The sequence below is a fragment of the Bubalus kerabau genome, chromosome 1 (assembly GCF_029407905.1).
Source record: "Bubalus kerabau isolate K-KA32 ecotype Philippines breed swamp buffalo chromosome 1, PCC_UOA_SB_1v2, whole genome shotgun sequence".
Classification (NCBI taxonomy): domain Eukaryota; kingdom Metazoa; phylum Chordata; class Mammalia; order Artiodactyla; family Bovidae; genus Bubalus; species Bubalus kerabau.
Window position 1 is genome coordinate 15,634,888 of NC_073624.1, and position 17,912 is coordinate 15,652,799.

General features: G+C 51.2%; 1 protein-coding gene across 1 annotated transcript in view; it reads right to left on the minus strand.

Annotated features, from left to right (window-relative positions):
- ANO2 (anoctamin 2) overlaps positions 1-17,912 on the minus strand; it is a 337,925-nt gene that overhangs the window by 309,703 nt on the left and 10,310 nt on the right. Inside the window, exon 3 of the mRNA XM_055568880.1 lies at positions 16,711-17,037. Within this exon, the coding sequence (XP_055424855.1) occupies positions 16,711-17,037 (327 nt within the window). The remainder of the gene's footprint in view (positions 1-16,710; positions 17,038-17,912) is intronic.

Genomic DNA, 17,912 nt, shown 5'->3' on the forward strand with positions numbered 1-17,912 from the left:
GACAGGAGCTTGCAATGTGATCTAGTGACAAAGAAATTGCTGGGGGATTCATGGACTGGATGCACGGAGGTGCTACCCCAACAAGAACAAGGAAGGAACAGGGGCGGGACCAGGCAGCTGTTCTCTGCCTCCCTGGAGGCCAGAACTGAGTGGACCACGGGGTGGAGCTGGCAGCAAGAGAGAGTCAAGTCAGACTCTAGAAAGAACCTTGTGGCTACGAAGGGTAAGGAGAGATTATCCGAGGAAATGAAGAAATCCCTGGGAAGACGTTTGAAGCACTGGGACACAGGAAACCTGTCCCAGAGGCAGGGACATGGCCTGGATGACTTTCAGATACCCCCAGACAGCTCACCAAAGAACACATGATTCTGCAGAAAACAGAGAGCAGGCCTGCCCATAGGTGCTACAGGAGATAGGAGATGGAGCAACCCTAAGCAACTGAAAATAATGAAATTTAAGAGCTGGGGATAGTCACATGACCTGTCCTGAGTGTGAGACCAAGCTGGGAGAAGAGCTGCAGGCGGACCAGAGTCTGCAGACGGCCAGACAACCTGCTCCTTGGGCTCACAGAAGGGTGCTCTCCAATCCTCCGTTGGCTCCACTGCCTAGGATGGGCCAGGCTCAAAACGAGGCCCCCGAGACAAGTCCCCACGCACTTCAGACCCCGCGGGGCCAATCAAATGCACGCCATCTGACCTGTTCTTTCACCAACTGACGGTTGCTCTGGAGGGAGTCAGGTTAGACCCGAAGAAGAACTTGCCTCCTGAGTTTTGAGATAAGCGCACAAGCAAGTGAAAAGCGGTTTCTAGTCTCTCCTCCTCTGGCTGGATCACGGGCTGGATGGTGCTTCAGGTTATACAGTGCATCGCACTTCTCACTGAAGCGCAGTGAGAAAGGCAGACATCTGTCACACTTCCATCAAACCAGAGACACGGAAGTGCAGGTGTAGAGAGCAGGTAAATTAGGCTAATTATCACTTTAGAAAAGGGCTCTCTGCAACAAGCTACATTAACACACTTACAATGTAACGAGAATTTTTAAAACAGAGGTTCAATGTAGCAGGCAAGACTTCTAGCTCAGACCAGGGCACACAGATGGATGACCTATCCATGCAAAGGTCTGTGTGATTCCAGGTTCTTCCTGGGGATGGTCAGCCTCCTGGTGAGGTATTTGATATCAGGTGTTAGCCTTTGGGGCTTCCCTGGTGGCTCAGCAGTAAAGAATTCGCCTTCAATGCAGGAGATGGAGGAGGTTCAATCCCTAGGTCAGGAAGATTCCCTGGAGGAGGGCAAGGCCAACAACTCCAGTATTTTTGTCTGGAGTATCCCATGGACAGGGAAGCCTGGCAGGCTACAGTCTGTGGGGTCACAAAGAGCCAGATGTGACGGAAGCGACTTAGCACGTGTGCACATACACGTCAGCCCTTGGGTGAGATTTCTGGAGACCCCAGAAAGAAGAAAAGAAGAAAAGAAAAAGCTTGTTGGAGGAGGCTTCTCCAGGGCATCTGAATCACTGGCGGGTGTTAGAGCCTAACGAGGGGTCCATGAAGCCAGGCCACGAGAGGACTGAGAATAATTAGGATGGGAGAGTCTAGCTCATTTACAGACATGTCAGCCTGGAGGAAAAGATAGGAGTCTTGTAGGGATCTGGGGACCTGAGAGGCAGGAACTAGAACAGTAGCTATGCTGAGCTTCTAACATGTCCCAGGCACCGCTCTAGACACTTGAAGGAACGTTCCCTCATTTAATTATTCATTTCCTTGACAACTATCACGTACCCCTCAATGGACCACTTGTCTTCAAAACAACTCGAGCAGGTCAGACGAGAAAACCCAAGTCACAGGTGACATCACACGATCTGCCCAAGCTTGTGCATCACTTGGTGGCCGAGCTGGGATTCCAAGCTCACTTGACACCAGAACCTTCTCCTTCAAGAAACCCTCCAGCCCTGCGCCTCCTGGCTCCAGTCACTGTAGCAAGTCAGCTTGGCTGTGTGCATTCACATATGTGCAGACAAGTGTCTGTACAGAACATGTGCACCCAAGCCAGTGGAGGCGGGCGGGGCACCAGGGAAACACAGCCCTTCGGTCCTGGAGGGAAGGATGCTGTGTTTGGGGAGGAAGACCCCAACATCTCTGTCCAGTTCCACTTAGCTCCAGTCAAGATGAATGGCTGAATTCTCTTCCATTTCCTCAGCATCCTAACAACAGGAGAGAGTGACCCAGAATGCAAGAGGCGGTGAAGAGGTTATCCACCCGCTTGTCACACGTGCCCACACAAGGAATACCCGCACGACCCTGAGGAACCGTCTGCCTTCTGTGTCCTTTGCTGAACACCGACCCCATCCTGAGTGTGCTGACCGTGCAGACACTCTCCTCTTCATCTCACACCACCACGCGCCCCAGAACACAAGGGACGCTCCATCCCAAATGCTGCCTGGCTGTGCAGGCATTAGGCACCAACATAACCAGCTTACAAAAGCAGGGGTAAAGGAAAAAGGGGGGCCGTGGTCCTTGAAAAAGGAAAGGGTCACTGTGGCGTGATTTCCAGAGTCTTCCATCTCCCAGGGCCCAGTCTGCCACCATCACCTACTTCTTTGATCCTCATTAAAGACGCAGCTGCTGCAAAGCCTGGCTGTCCCAAGGGGTTTGAATGAAAGACCTGAGAGTGGACGTGTAGACGAAGAGTGATGCTCAAATCAGGTGGGAGAAGCCACAGAAGGCAGAGGCTGGGCACCCAAGGCAAACAGGTCCCGCCCTTATTCCTCCTGATGCCCACGGTCTGGACAGGGCAGAACACACCTGTAGAGGTCCTCCCAGCCCTGCTCCTGGGGGCTGACATGCCACGCAGGCTACCTGTCCAAAGTGACTCCCACTTGGACAGTCATGCTGCCCTGCTTTCTCTGGGGTTCCTGCAGAGTCAGCCCTCAGCCTCACTAAGTGATGCACAACCTTGGTCCATGAAGCCAGGTCACAAGAGGTCCCACTCTCCTGCGAACCCCTGCAGCCGCTCACCACGTGTGCTGGTCCAGATCCACCCCATTGTCTCAGGGGTAAGCCCCAAGCAGGTTGATTCCTGCTGCAAACACAGTAATTAAAAGGTCCCTGCAGGGATCCAGCCATTCCCCCACTCACGATCACCCACCTCGGCCGCTAAGAGGGAAGACAGAAGGGGCAAAACAGGGACAGAGGAAAGGAGAGAACACTCCCAAGTTCACAGGCCCCCAGCTCTTCTCCTGAACCTACTTTGGTGGCCAACAATCTCCATGGTGACAAGGACTCCCCCTCCTCCACACCAAGCTCAGAGGGCAGAAGCATCAGCCCCCCCAGAAGTGGGACAGTGCAGTGATAGAGACATAGACAAAGGGTCTGAATCCTTCCCTGGTACTAAGCTCTTTGACCTTGACCAAGTAACCTCAGTTTTCTTATCTGAGAAATAAAGGCAGTGATACTCCATCTTTTATAGGATCATTACAAGGATTCAATGAGTGGTTCTGTGTGCCCTAGCACACTAGAAGTATTTGTTATGACTCAGATCTTCAAAAGCAGCTTTAAGACACTCAAGGAGGGGGCTTCTCTAAGTGGTTCAGACAGTAAAGAATCTGTTCTCAATGCAGGAGACCCAGGTTCGATCCCTGGGTCGGGAAGATCCCTTGGAGAAGCAAATGGCAACACACTCCAGTATTCTTGCCTGGGAAATCCCATGGACAGAGGAGCCTGGTGGGCTACAAAGAGTCACAGCAGCGTGACTAAGCACGCATGTATATATTTGGTCAAATAGTTTCTGACAAGGGTGCCAAAACCACTCAATGGGGAACAGACAGTCTTTTCAACAAATGGTGCTAGAAAAACTGAATATCCACATGCCAAAAAATGAAGTTGAACCCTTACCTAACTATATGTCATAAAAGATATTCAGGGAGGGACTTCCCTGAGGGTCCAGTGGTTAAGACTCTACGCTCCCAATGCAGGGGGCCCAGGTTCCATCCTTGGTTGGGGAACTAGATCCCACATGCTACACAGAGCAGCCTAAAATAACAAAACACAAAACGACAACAAAAGACACTCAGGGAAGGAAGGGTCCAGATTCCTGCGGCCCCCGTGGCAGGCAGGAGAGAACAGACAGTCCTGGCAACTCCAAGAAGGAAATTTCTAGTGACTGGACAAAAGCGAGGTCCCAGAGCCAGAGCGGCCTTGGGGACACAGCCCTGGTCACACAGACAGTTCCCGACGCACGGTCCATAGGAAACTCTGTCTGCGTGTGTTTCTGAAGGATTTCACAATCGCATCGTGGAGACGAGCCTGGCCTAAACACAAACATCAACAAGTCCACAGCAACGGCAATCATCCTGGGCTGTGGGATTTGCCCGAGTGCAGAGCTGGAGGGCGTTGAGAGGAAGAAAGAGCGAGGAACAGGGTGGGTGGTGGAAGACGGGGAGACCCGTAACAACCCCCTGGACTCAACCTCTTCCCCAGGCAGGGAGTCAAAACTTTCTAAACTGGGGACCCGAAGGACAGCCTGGAAGGGATCAGGTTTACTGTGTGTCTGTCTGTCTGTCAGGGCCTCTCTCCCCGGTCCCTGCTTCCTCTCACTCCCTCCTCCAGTGCCCTCCACCCTCCTCTCTGGGTCGGGGGCTCAGAGAGAGATGCAGACAGCTATGGCATTTTCTTCCCCAGGGAAAGCTACTGCAAAGAAGCAGGAAGGGGCTGGAGCTCAGGTGGGGAGGGGGAAGAGGAAATGCGGGCAGGGTTCCAGGCTGCTGAGAGCAGGGCAGGGTTATGGGAAAGGGCGGGGGGGTCCCTCTTCTTGGGAAAGCCCCCCTGACAACTCCAGCTCCTGGGGACTGCCCCCTCCCCTGGACAACTCTGCCATATGCTGTCCTTGCCACACACTATGCTTTGAATCAGTTCAGCACACTTGAGTCTCTACTGTGCGTCAGACACTGTGCAAGTAAACACACACACACAAAGAAATAAAACACGGTCCTGGCTCTCGAAGTCTTCAATCTATCCGGGAACAAGTGAAGCTCCGGAGGGTGTGCTAAGTGTTTTGGTCACTCTGCCCAAGTGCAAGGAGCATTAGATGAAGGAGGATACAACAGAGCATGAAATAACAGTTTGAAATGGTGAGAAACTGAGTCCCTTTTCAATTATCCTGCAAAGTCTCCAATTGATGCCAATATATCTTTAACTTCTCTGATACTACATAAGCTTCCTTCTTTCTTTTTTAACCTGATATCTCCCTTGGAGCTGAAGAAGACTCTTGAGAGCCCCTTGGACTGTAAGGAGATCAAACCAGTCAATCCTAAAGGAAATCAACCCTGAATATTCACTGAAAGGACTGATGCTGAAGCTGAAGCTCCAATACTTTGGCCACCTGATGTGAAGAGCCAACTCATTGGAAAAGACCTTGATGCTGGGAAAGATCGAGGGGTGACAGAGGATGAGATGGTTGGATGGCATCACTGACTCAATAGACGTGAGTTTGAGCAGACTCAGGGAGATAGTGAAGGACAGGAGAGCCTGGTATGCCGCAGTCCATGGGGTTGGAGAGTCAGATGTGACTGAGCAACTGAACAACAGCAACCTCCCCTGGAGAGAGGCCATCAGCCTACCCAACTCACCATCCACTCACCTGTTCCCCTGGAGAGGAGCCATCAGCCTACCCAACTCGCCATCCACTCACCCGTTCCCCTGGAGAGGGGCCATCAGCCTACCCAACTCGCCATCCACTCACCCGTCCCTCATGCAGGACCAAAGATGGGCTTCTCAGCAGGATGCACTGTGAGGAGCATGCCCAAGCAGGCAGCCGCGGAGGACCCTTAGGAGCTGGGACAACACGCCAGGTCAGAATGCTCTTCGCAGGGCCCTCCACAAAAGTCTTTAAAATACTGACTCGCTTAATTCCAACCTTCAAACCAAGGACAATTTTCATGGAAGAACTCACAGGATAGGCAACAGAAGATCACCACCAAAACCAACTGCATTTCTTTTTATGGCAGCCAAAAAAAAAAAAAGAAATGAAATTGGGTCATTTGTAGAGATGCAGATGGATCCTAGAATCTGTCATACAGTGTGAAGTATTTCAGAAAGCAAAAAACATTGAGGTTTGACAAAAACAACAAAATCCTGTAAAGCAATTATCCTTCAATTAAAAAATAAATTAATTTTTAAAAGAAAGAAAAAAACAAATATCATATCTTAACACATACATGTGGAATCTAGAAACACAGTACAGATGAACCTATTTGTGGACGTAGGGAACAGACATATGGACACAGCGTGGGGACGAGAAGGTGGGTCCAATTGGGAGAGTAGCACTGACTTATATAAACCACTCTGTAAGCAGACAGCCAACGAGTATGGACACAGCATGGGGATGAAAAGGTGGGTCCAACTGAGAGAGTGGCACTGACTTATATAAACCACTCTGTGTAAGCAGACAGCCAACGAGAAGCTGCCGTGCAGCACAGGAAGCTCAGCTCGCTGCCCTGTGATGACCCAGAGGGGTGGGACAGGGGAGTCCAAGAGGGATGGGATATATGCATACATATTCCCTGGTGCCTCAGTCGGTAAAGAATCCACCTGCAATTCGGGAGACCTGGATTCAATCCCTGGGTTGGGAAGGTCCCCTGGAGGAGGGCATGGCAACCCACTCCAGTATTCTTGCCTGGAGAATCCCCAAGGACAGAGAAACCTGGCGGACTGCAGTTCATGGAGTCATAAAGAGTCAGACATGACTGAGCGGCTAAGCACAGCAAATAGCTGATACACTTCACTGTACAGCAGAAACTAACATAAGATTGCAAAGCAGTTACACTCCAATAAAAATAGCCAAAAAACAAAACAAAACAATCTCAATATTAAACAGGACTGACTGATTCTAAGTTTTCCCACTAACATTCTTCTACTTCTCACCCATTCGCTCTGCCCTCACTGAGTACACACTTCTACTTCTCACCCATTCGCTCTGCCCTCACTGAGTACACACTTCTACTTCTCACCCATTCGCTCTGCCCTCACTGAGTACACACAAACAGCCAAGTGCCAACAGCTGCTAAAGGTTGGAGGAAAAGATATATAAGAACGATTATAAATTGAGAAAATTGTCTTTTTCGGTGCAATTTTTGAGTACATGGAGAAAACAGTCTCCATTTTTACTGCAGCCCAGACTCTCAGTCTAAGTCCTAGAGAGCCAGTCCCTTCAGGTCCAGCATTGGCGGATCCCTGATTATGCTCAGTCTCCAGGTCCAGAAAGAAGCCAGCTGGTGGCAGTGTAGGACCTAGAACCCGGGCTTGAGCCACTCCACCCGCTTTCCACTTCACTTCCTTCTTGGGTTCAATCACGTTGTGGATCAAACCACACGCTTCCAAATACAACTAGCACGGAAGGGTCAGCTGATGTCACAGGTATGCTTGGCCCCACCCAGGCCCTGATATCATGCCCCTGCCTCCAGACTCCTTGGGAACCTTCTCTGAGCCAGTCAGTCTCCAGGAAGCAGCCTGTAAGTCTTCCCATCTGATTTCCCTTCATACAGCAGCCAAGCAGGACAGTCACTGTCTGTCTCAGCTTCTTCTAGGTTTGTGGAGTGATGTTCAGGGGTTAATAATCATTTTCTGGGTCTGGAGCCCTAGGACAGTCAGATGGAATCTATGAACCCCTTCTCAGAATGTTTCAGTGTGTACAACAATCATACAGAATAAAGAGAAGACTCATCACACAGGAATCAAAATACTTAAATGTAAATGTCATACACTTACTGCTTTACGTGAAAAAGTAAAAGTGTTAGTCACTCAGTTGTGTCTGACAGTTGTGACTCCATGGACTAGCCAGGCTCCTCTGTCCATGGAATCCTCCAGGCAAGAATACTGGAGTGGGTTGCCATGCCCTTCTCCAGGGGATGTTCCTGACCCAGGGATTGAACCTGGGTCTCCCACACTGTAGGCAGATTCTTTATTGTCTGAGCCTCTAGGGAAATGTATGAGACAGTCATACACATACTGCTTTAACAAGGCATCCGATAGCAAGCCTAACAGCACATCTAAACGTTGTCATCATTTCAAACTAATGACGAGCATCAGTGGTGACTGAGACTTGTGCAGCCATTATAAGGGGATATGAAGCTACATGTGACTTCCATTGCTGACAAACTCCCAGCTACTCACAGCAATGTCAGTTTGTACCTATATCCTTAACTCAAGTAAATGCTATGTTTTGGATAAATGTTGGGGCTTCCCAGGTGGTGCTAGTGGTAAAGAACTTGCCTGCCAATGCAGAAGACGTCTGAGACAAGGGTTCAATCCCTGGGTCGGGAAGACCCCCTGGAGGAGGGCATGGCCACCCATTACAGTGTTCTTGCCTGGAGAATCCCCACAGACAGAGAAGCCTGGCGGGCAACCATCCATGGGGTTGCAGTGTTGGATGCAACTGAAGCGACTTAGCACACACGCACCTAAATGTTGGTGAAAGTAAGTGCCATTTTATACCACCTGAGTTGATGAATCCTATTCACAAAACCTGCAAGGTTTAAGAACGCTTGATGCTGCCATGTAGCCCCAGGGGTCATCAGAGAGAAGGTATAGGGGCAGCATAAGGAGCTGACCAGGAGTAGCAGGGAGACCCCTTCCACAGTGAGGACAAGGGGACACTTAAGGCTGGTGGCCCAGAACCATTCTCCCCATCCCTCAAGCCCCAGATACAACCACTGGGCTTCTCCAGGCCTCAAAGGCTCAAAGAAGACTCCCACCACATACAACACCCACGTCTAAACTTGCACTGTCCTCCCAACACTGCAGCTTGCAGGGGGGCAAATGCTCACTAGAGATCTGATAAGAGCACCAAACATAGCCCACTCAGGTGTGCTGGGCCCCGAGCATCTGGGAGTGAGGAGAAGGGAGGCAATTCCGTCTAGAGCTTCCAGGTGGGCTTCTCCCATCACCAGACCACTGGTCTCCCAGCACTCTCTCCCTACTCGGTAACTGCACATTCAGGCCTGATCCTGTGATTCTCTGTGGTCAGGGCTGCTTTCCCTACTAGACCAGAGGCCCTTGTGGCATCAGCTCCAGCCCAGGACATGACACCGAATCGGTAATGTCTGATGAAGGAGATGCAGGAGAGAGGCGGCCAGAGATTGAACCAGAGATGGAGCCTGGTGGGTCTCCTCTGGTCTCTGCTTCCCTTTGGGGCATCTTGACAGCTGGAGTGACTTACCCAAGCAGTCTCTGTTCATGAATATTAGTTTTTAATTACAAACTCTGAAAAAGGAAATTGATGTTCACCCAGGTTTGGGGGACTTGACTTGCTCTCTTTGCTTCTCTCTGAATCCCCGCCCCCAGGCTGCTTGGGGTACTTCCCCCGGGAGATGCAGTCCCCCCAGGCCTGCCCTGCTCAGCTGTGCGGTCCCAGGGGGCAGGGTCTGCTCCGGCTGTTGTGTATCCTGAAGCTCCCTTGGGGCAGGAAAGAGGCAGGTGAGATGCCTTGGGCTCTGGTATGCTGCGTCAGGGTGGGGCGAGTGGAACAGGAACACATCCCAAAGCCAGGGGGAAATCAGTGCATTTTCCCCAGTCATTAGAGCAAGTCAACAGCCACGGGACCACTACCCACACCCATGAGAATGCAACAGCATCACCAAGAAACGGAATGGACTGGAGTGTCGTTAAATGCCATGTTCGTATCTTCCCTGCTCTCCCTTGTAGGCCTTCTTAAGAATGCAAACCCCTATTCTATTCCTGAGAAGGAAACAGACTAATCTCACAATGGTGTCAAGGATGCGGGGAACCCCACCCCATAGAAATACACCACTCACTCAGGCCAGTGCCCAACAACCTGCCTGGGGCCTGGAGGCAGAGCAGTGGACAGGAAGACCTCCAGGTCACCCTAGAAAAGCAAGCAGCAAGGTTTTCCTGAGAATCAGGGAATCTCCTACACCTTATTTCTCCCAGCAAATCAAAATGATACAGGTAAGAGAGAAGAAAACGCAGGTCGGAGGGTCTCATCTGCAGGGCTGTGGACAGATACCATGTAAGGAGAAAAACAGCAGTTTCACAATGTTGCCCCACCACCATCCAAAAGCCTAGGAGGACAGGGCTTCCCATTAGTTATTTAATCAGATGTATAAAAACTCTTCCCGAAAAAGGTGATGGTTTAGTCACTAAGTCGTGTCCAACTCTTGCAACCCAATGAACTGTAGCCCACCCAGGCTTCTCCAACCATGGGAATTCCCAGCCAAGAATACTGGAATGGGTTGCCATTTCCTTCTCCAGGGGATCTTCCTGACCCAGGGATCGAACCAGGTCTCGAGCATTGAAGGCAGTCTCCTGCATTGCAAGCAGATTCTTCGTGCAAGAAAGGGGTAATGACAGAATTCAGGTCAAGAAACAGTAGCCTCTGGTTTGAAGAGAGTGAGGCAGCATTTGATTGTCCCAGCCTGCCAGCTTCTCCCCTAAATGAGCCCCACTGGGAGGTCCCCATGTTCCGTTCCCCAGAGGTCCCCTAGATGACTCCTTTTGACTCAGCACAATAATCTGGGTTGAACTGTCAGGTGTCAAGGCCACAGGGCGAAGAGTCGGATGTCAGAGACATCCTGTCTTGAGAGGAGGTGATCTCCTCTCCGTAGAGATAGAGGAGCGTGGTTATTCCTGGGTTCCCACCCGACACCAGGTCAGAGAGAAGGGCTCTGCCTCCTGAGTGAACCTGCAGGCCTCCAGGCTGGCACTCTGCCCCCCATGCCTGACACTGCCAAAAGCAGCCTGTAGACCTGCTAGAGAAGCCAGAGCACTTGATGCAAAGGCAGCTTCTGCTAGGAGTCCTAGGGGTGCCCTAATCCCAGGAAAGCCAGCGCCGAGCAAGGGGGCACCTGGTCTCCCTGTCCATGCCCCCTCTCCATTCCCAGTTGGGAAGATCAGCTGCCCACAGGGCTGAAGTTTGGGACCACGCCTGCTGGATTCCAGGGCCTGCAGGTTGGGAGAAAGTCTCTGCATCATTGTGTAAACATGCCCTCCGGGCCCATCAAGAGCATCACATGCTGTCCTGGCTCTGGGCTCACCCACCACCTAGATGCCCCTTGGTGCCACCCAAGCATTTGAGTCTCTGCCTCTGTCCCTCTGGCTCTCTGGGTCCGGGCAGGAAGTCTGGGGGAACACAGGAGGCCTTGTTCAGCCCATCCACTCTACAGCCTGTCTGGAGGCTCAAGGCTGGGTAAGTCCCCTAACCGCTTACATTCATTCGCCTCCCACTTGAATGCAGTGATTTTGATGCTCAATTCCAAAGGGGAGCCCACATTTATCGGAACTGGCAATGAGGTTGCAGGGGTCTCTGTCACCCAGAGGAATCTCCAGCAAGGTCTTTAGATGAAATTCTAATCAAATGGTCAAACATAAGAAAATATAGAGTGAACCATGGCTTAGTCATCCAATAAATACTAAATAGTCTTTAAAATACAAATGTGGACCTTGTCAATACATGACAATATGTGCACAAAATGAAAGGGGACACGCCAAACAAGGGACACACTAGTTCTCCTCTGTCTGAAGCACGCCCAGATATCAGCTAGAGTTGAAATGGAGTCCACGATACTCAATCCATTAGAGTTTGGTGAACACAAAGTTCTTCTGATCTGTAAGGCTAAGTGCATATTTTTCATAGGTGTCCAATAGGAAACCCACTTCCTCTCCATTTGCCTTAAAATCAAAGCAAAGCTAGAGCCTTAGAGGCCATCCAGCCCAGGAGAAGGGGGACAGTCTAGAAGGTGGGGCCGCTGCACCTGCTCTCCAAACATCCAGCAGGTGCAGCTGGGCAGTGTCCCTGCCCAGTGAGGGACCAGTTCCAAACTGCTGCTCACAGCCAGAGGCTGGGCATCCTGACCCAGAGAGCAGTTTAGACCCCAACAGGCCCCCAGAAAGTTGTTCAGACCCTCATGGTCTCCACCTCTAACCAGGGTTTAGCACCAACTTGACCTAAGGGTGAGCGGAAGGGATGGAGAAAAGCATGTGACACGAGCCCTGAAGGAGGTGACAATTCACTCACAACCTTGTTGGGTGACAACCTGGGTGCCCATTATCATTAGGGGAGTGACTAGGTAAACAAGAGCTCATCTGTTAGAAAAAAGGAATTAGACGCATGTGCACCGGGGAATACTTTGGCCACCTGATGCAAAGAGCCAGCGCATTGGAAAAGACCCTGATGCTGGGAAGGTCTGAAGGCAGGAGGAGAAGGGGTCGACAGAGGATGAGATGGTTGGATGGCGTCACCGCTTCGATGGACATGAGTTTGAGCAAGCTCCAGGAGATGGTGGAAGACAAAGGAGCCTGGTGTGCTACCGTCTGTGGGGTCACAAAGAGTCGACACGACCTGGCAACTGAACAACAGCAACACTAATGGTCTGAAAAATACAGTGCTGAGAGAAAAAGGAAGGGAACAGAATGGGTTTAAGACAGAGCGCCACTATGTAAATGAAAAATGCATACAGTTCAGAGAAACTATCACCACCAAGAGGGTGGTGAGCCTAAGGAGCTATGACAGTAAATACCATGTGGGATCCGGGCGGGGATCCTGGAGGACAAAAAGGGAGAAGATTAAAAACCAGGGGACTCTGAACCGAGAAGGGATTTGAGTTAATGACAGGGTTTCAATAGAGGCTCATTAACTGTGATAAATGTACCGTATCAATAATAGAGGAAACTAGTGTGTGGGATGGAGACCTCTCTGTCCAATTTTTCAGAAAATGTAAGACTCTTTTATACGCTGTTGATACTAGCTATAAAATAGATGACTGATGAGAACCTAAAGTATAGCACAGGGAACTCTACTCAATGCTCTGCTGCTGCTGCTAAGTCACTTCAGTCATGTCCGACTCTGTGTGACCCCATAGACGGCAGCCCACCAGGCGGTGACCTAAATGGGAAGGAAATTCAAAAAAGAGGGGACGTATGTATTTCCATAGCTGATTCACTTTGCTGTACAGCAGAAACTAACACAAAATCCACCAATACAAATAAATGTTTAAAAAGCTGTTCTAAACAATAATGTCTTTTTTTAAAGGAAAAAAAAGGCACAAAGCAAAAGCAACACTATACGTTTCCCAGAAACACCAAGCGTGGGAATGACGGCCTTTGGGGGCAGCAGGCAGTGAGCAGGGAAGGGTGAGGGGACTAAAAGAAATCACAAGGAGCACAGGCACCAAGGTGGCTGCAGGCCTTGGGTTCCAGGGCCAACCCCCCAGGCCTGATGTAGGACTGCAATCAGGGGGAAGGTGGACATGAAAGCCCCTCCCCTGTCCCCAAGGGAGCAAGATCAAACCAGTCCATCCTAAAGGAAACCAACCCTGAATATTCATTGGAAAGACTGATGCTGAAGCTGAAACTCCAGTACTTTGGCCACCTGATGCCAAGAGCTGACTCATTGGAAAAGACCTGATACTGGGAAAGATTGAGGGCAGGAGGAGAAGGGGACGACAGAGGATGAGATGGTTAGATGGCATCACCAACTCAATGAACATGAGTTTGAGCAAACTCTATGAGATGGTGAAGGACAGGGAAGCCTGGTGTGCTGCAGTCCAAGGGGTCACAAAGAGTAGGACATAACTTAGCAACTCAACAACAACAACAGCCCCTGTTCCCAGCAAGGGCGAAAAGGCAGTGGTGATACTCCCACCCTATACACACACCTGTAGTCTCAGAAATATTCCTCCCTCTTCTCAGGGTACTCAGAGGATCGGGGGCTCAAGACCGATTGGCAGCTGCGGCAGGAACCCCTGTCTCTTGTGAGTCTGAGTGTCGGTGTTAGGACCATCGACTCTGGGTTTTATCTTTATATAAATAAATAAGTCACAAGAAGGACCTTTGCATACCAATAACAATAATGCGCCATGACTGAGAACTGTGATGAACTCAACTCTGCATCAGTGGTACCCAAACGCATAACTTTGGAAAAGAGAAGGAGGGGAAAAAATAATAAAGCAAAACACTGCAAGAGAGTAGGTCAGGATGGCTACATGAGTGGTAGAGGCTTTGATGACAGAAGGGACTTGGGGGATGCTGAGTAGCTTGGAAAGGCCCCGGGAAAGGAAAGTTAACTAGACCTGAAGCCAGGGTGAGGGGCCAGGAGGGAAGCGCTCTTGGCGAGTACACAGCAGGGACAACAGTCCAGGACACACTCCACCTGACTCCAGTCAGAGGCACCAAGCGAGCCCTGGGTTTCCAAAGGGGAAAGTCAGCACGCCCACAGCAGGGGAGCCCCTGAACATTTGTCAGTCCTAAGAGCTAGCTCTGGGCCCTCCTAATTCCCAGCCGAAGCCAGCAAAATCCAATAGCAATCAAAATAAAACATGCTGGGAGGCAGCCCACTAGGAGCGGTGCAGTTACATTTAAATTTCAGATTAGCCACAAATAATATTTGAGTAAAAATATGTCCTTAATGGGGCTTCCCCAGTGGCCCAGTGGCAAAGAACCTGCCTGCCAATGCAGGAGACACAGGTTCGATCCCTGGGTCAGGCAGATCCCCTGAAGAAAGAAATGGCAATCCACTCCGGTATTCCTGCCTGGGAAATCCCATGGACAGAGGAGCCTGGCGGGCCTCAGTCCATGGGGTCGCAAAAGAGTCAGACACACCTTAGTAATCAGACACAACAAATATCCTCAATATTGCATGGGACACACTTTGCTAAAAAAAAATTATTTGTTGTTAATCTGAATTCAAATTTAACTAGGTATCTCGAATCTTTATTTGCTAGATCTGGCAACTCTCCATAATAACAATAGCAGTTAATACTGACTTGTTACACCTTCAGATACTTCTAGTTGTCAGGTTTCCCCTTCACCACAACCCAGCGAAGACTGTAGTATTATTCCCTTTTTACATACAAAGAAACTGGGATTCCAAAGGATCAAGCCACTTGCCCAAGGTCATGAGGCTGACAGATGCCAGGCCTGGGATGTGGACATCTGTGTTCAGACTCCAGAGTCCAACTCTGGGGCAGGTTGCTGTCTCCCAACTCAGCACAGGCACAAAGCGCAGGCTTCGGCTGCCTGAGCCTCCCTGCCTCCCTGACACACAGTGAAGGTGCAGCCTCCCACAGTGGTGATGCCAAGAGCTACTTGCACAGCTCTCAAAACGCACCTCGAGACACCTTACGACCAGACCCCAGTCAAAGGCACTAAGCAAGCTCTGGGTTTCCAAAGGTGAAAGTCAGCACGTCCCACAGCAGGGGAGCCCCAAGCGGCCTTAAAAGAGCACACTGGCCCTATATTGGTGCAAAGAAAAACACAAAAAGGAGTTCCTGATTTAAGAGTGTGGATAAGCAGCGCAGGTCAGCACAGCCAGGGTCAGAGCTGGGTCACACACCATCCTGCCTGGGGATAGCAAAATGGATGAATGGCCTCAGGGGATGTCCCTTCCCCTTTGGGGATGGCGTTAATGTGAAATTTACAAAACAGGTATCTGATGAGAATGTCACCCCATCCTTCAGCATGACACCCTTTTCTATAATCATGAGTATTTACTGAGCACCTACTATGTACCAGACACTGTGCTAAATGTTTTCATTGGCCTGTCTAACAATGGGGCACATAAAACTACAATCCTGCAGAGTGTCTATTTGCAAATGAGGAAACTGAGACTTGGGGAAGTCATTTATTCAACTAACGCTAGTTAAGCTCTATATATGCCAGACTCTGTCCAAGGTGCTCGAGATACAGCAGTGAACCAAACAAGACCCCTGCCTTCATGGAGCTGGAAGGGGCAGAGATAAAAAACAAATCTACCATGCTATTTCAGGTGCTAAGTATAACGAAGAAAAGTGAAGCAGGGTCAAGGTACAGAATGATAGGGGTGGGGGGTACTTTATCTAAGACAGTCAGGGAAGATGTCTGGAAGGAGGTAATATTCAAGCAGAGGTCTGAAGTGAGGGGCTGAGCATGCGCAGGTCTAGAGGAAGGGAGACCGAAGCAGAGATGACAGACCATCCATGCAAAGGCCCTGAGGTAAGAGTGACAAAGACATGACTGAGATAAGGCTGGTGGGCTGGAGCCAGCACCGGAGAGTGGGAGGGGCAGGAGGTGAGCTTGGAGGGGATGGCAAGGGCCAGTCATCTTTAAAGGATCGTGTGGTATGAAGAAATGGATGGAGAAGAGAGTGAAGAAATGGATGGAAGGATGGATGGATGAAACGATGTATGGATGGAAGGATGAATGGGTGAATGGAAGAACAGAGAGACAAATGTGTAGATAAATGGATTTATCTGATCAGAGGTCAAAATACAGACAGCTTACAAGTTGATAAAATGTGTCTGATGTTCCATTCCCAAATAACCAATTCCCTGGGAGTCCCAGGCAAGGACTTTTCTTAATAATGTAAGTCTCCTAGACAGAAACTTCAATCCAAAGCGCAACAGGCAAATCAGGTCTTCATTCCAAGGAAAGCATTACAAAGGCCACAGGATGGCAAGCCAGGAAGAAATGCCTTGCCTTCTATCTCTAACATCTGTCTTTATCTCTAAGCCAGCTTCCAGATGGGCGCCCACTCCCAGCAGCTGGGAGCTGGGATCCCAGAACTCTTTCTCAAGTCCTTGAGCAAGAAAATCCCCACCAGAAGGAAAAAAACAGCATGCCAGACGCCAGAGCAGAGCCAAAGGCTTCCTGCATGTGGCCCGATGGCCAGGAACCCAGCCCAGCACAGCCATCGCACCCCAGACCCTCGGCCACCTGCCCAACCTCACCTCCAAGTCCTTCTCCAGCTCCAGCCCAGCCTCCATCAGGTTGTGCTCAAACTCCTCTCGCTGCTCCTTCCTCTCCTCCTCCAGGGCATCCAGCGGCCCCAGCTCGATGTCACCGGGAGCCCCCGCCTGGGGGTCCTTGCCCGTCTCGCCATTGGAGACAATAGCCAGATTGTGGCCCGGGGAGCTGTGGCCGGGGTGCGCCCCGCGTTTCCGGTAGTGGTAGGCAAGCACGTAGTCCACCTTCCTCTGGTTGTCATGGAAGTGCATGCGGCTCACGCGGGCCTCCGAAGACACCGGCTCGCTGGCCTCCAAGTAGTTGTTGATGACCTGGCCGAAGAAGAGGGGACACGGAGCTGCGACATCCAGTGAGGGAGGGGCGAGAGGCGCGGGAGGCTGACCTGGCGCTATGGGACCTGGGAGGGGGACGAGGAGGCCAGGCCCTCACAGCGAAAGGACAGAGAGGCCCGAGTTCATCGGCCAGGCCGCCACTCCTCCGCCCCAGCCCCGGGTCTAGCCCCGGCCCACAGATGCAGCACACACGCACGCTCACGCACACAGATGCACATGCAGCGTCAACCCTGCGCATCCCACCACCCGCCTCCCTCCGCGCACCAAGCCCCATTCCAGCACACGCGCACAAGTCGAGCACTCAGCCTCACACCGGCACACACTGCGCATACCTGCGTCACCCACGCGCTCTGACACGAAGGGCCCCCCTCATGCACCACGACACCCCTACCTCCTTGCAGAGGTGCAGGCCTGCCTGCAAACACGCCGTACTCACCGGCAGGTTCTCTGGATCCATTGGAACAAAGGCCGATTTCTAGCCGCCTGGCCCACCCCACTCCTACCCCACGGGGGATTCACTGTCCACTCTGCGCCTCACAGCGCCACATCCTCCTCTACCCGCTCTCCGTCCTCCCCAGCCACTGGCGAGGACCCTACCAGAGAGGCTGCGGTCCACTCCCGTCTGCTCCCGGAGGCGACGGAAGGTTGAGAAGAGGAGGAGAAAGAACTAGGTGGAGCCGTGGGAGGGACCTGCCTCCCGCTTTGGGTGTTTCCCTGTTTATTACCGGTTTGATATCCATCTGCCTCCGCAGCCACCTGAGAGGTCACCTGGGCAACCAGATGAAGCGCCAGGCACAGGGGAGAGCCTCGGAGGCGCCCCAGCTGAGGTCTGGGGAGGGCCGGGGAGCCTGCAG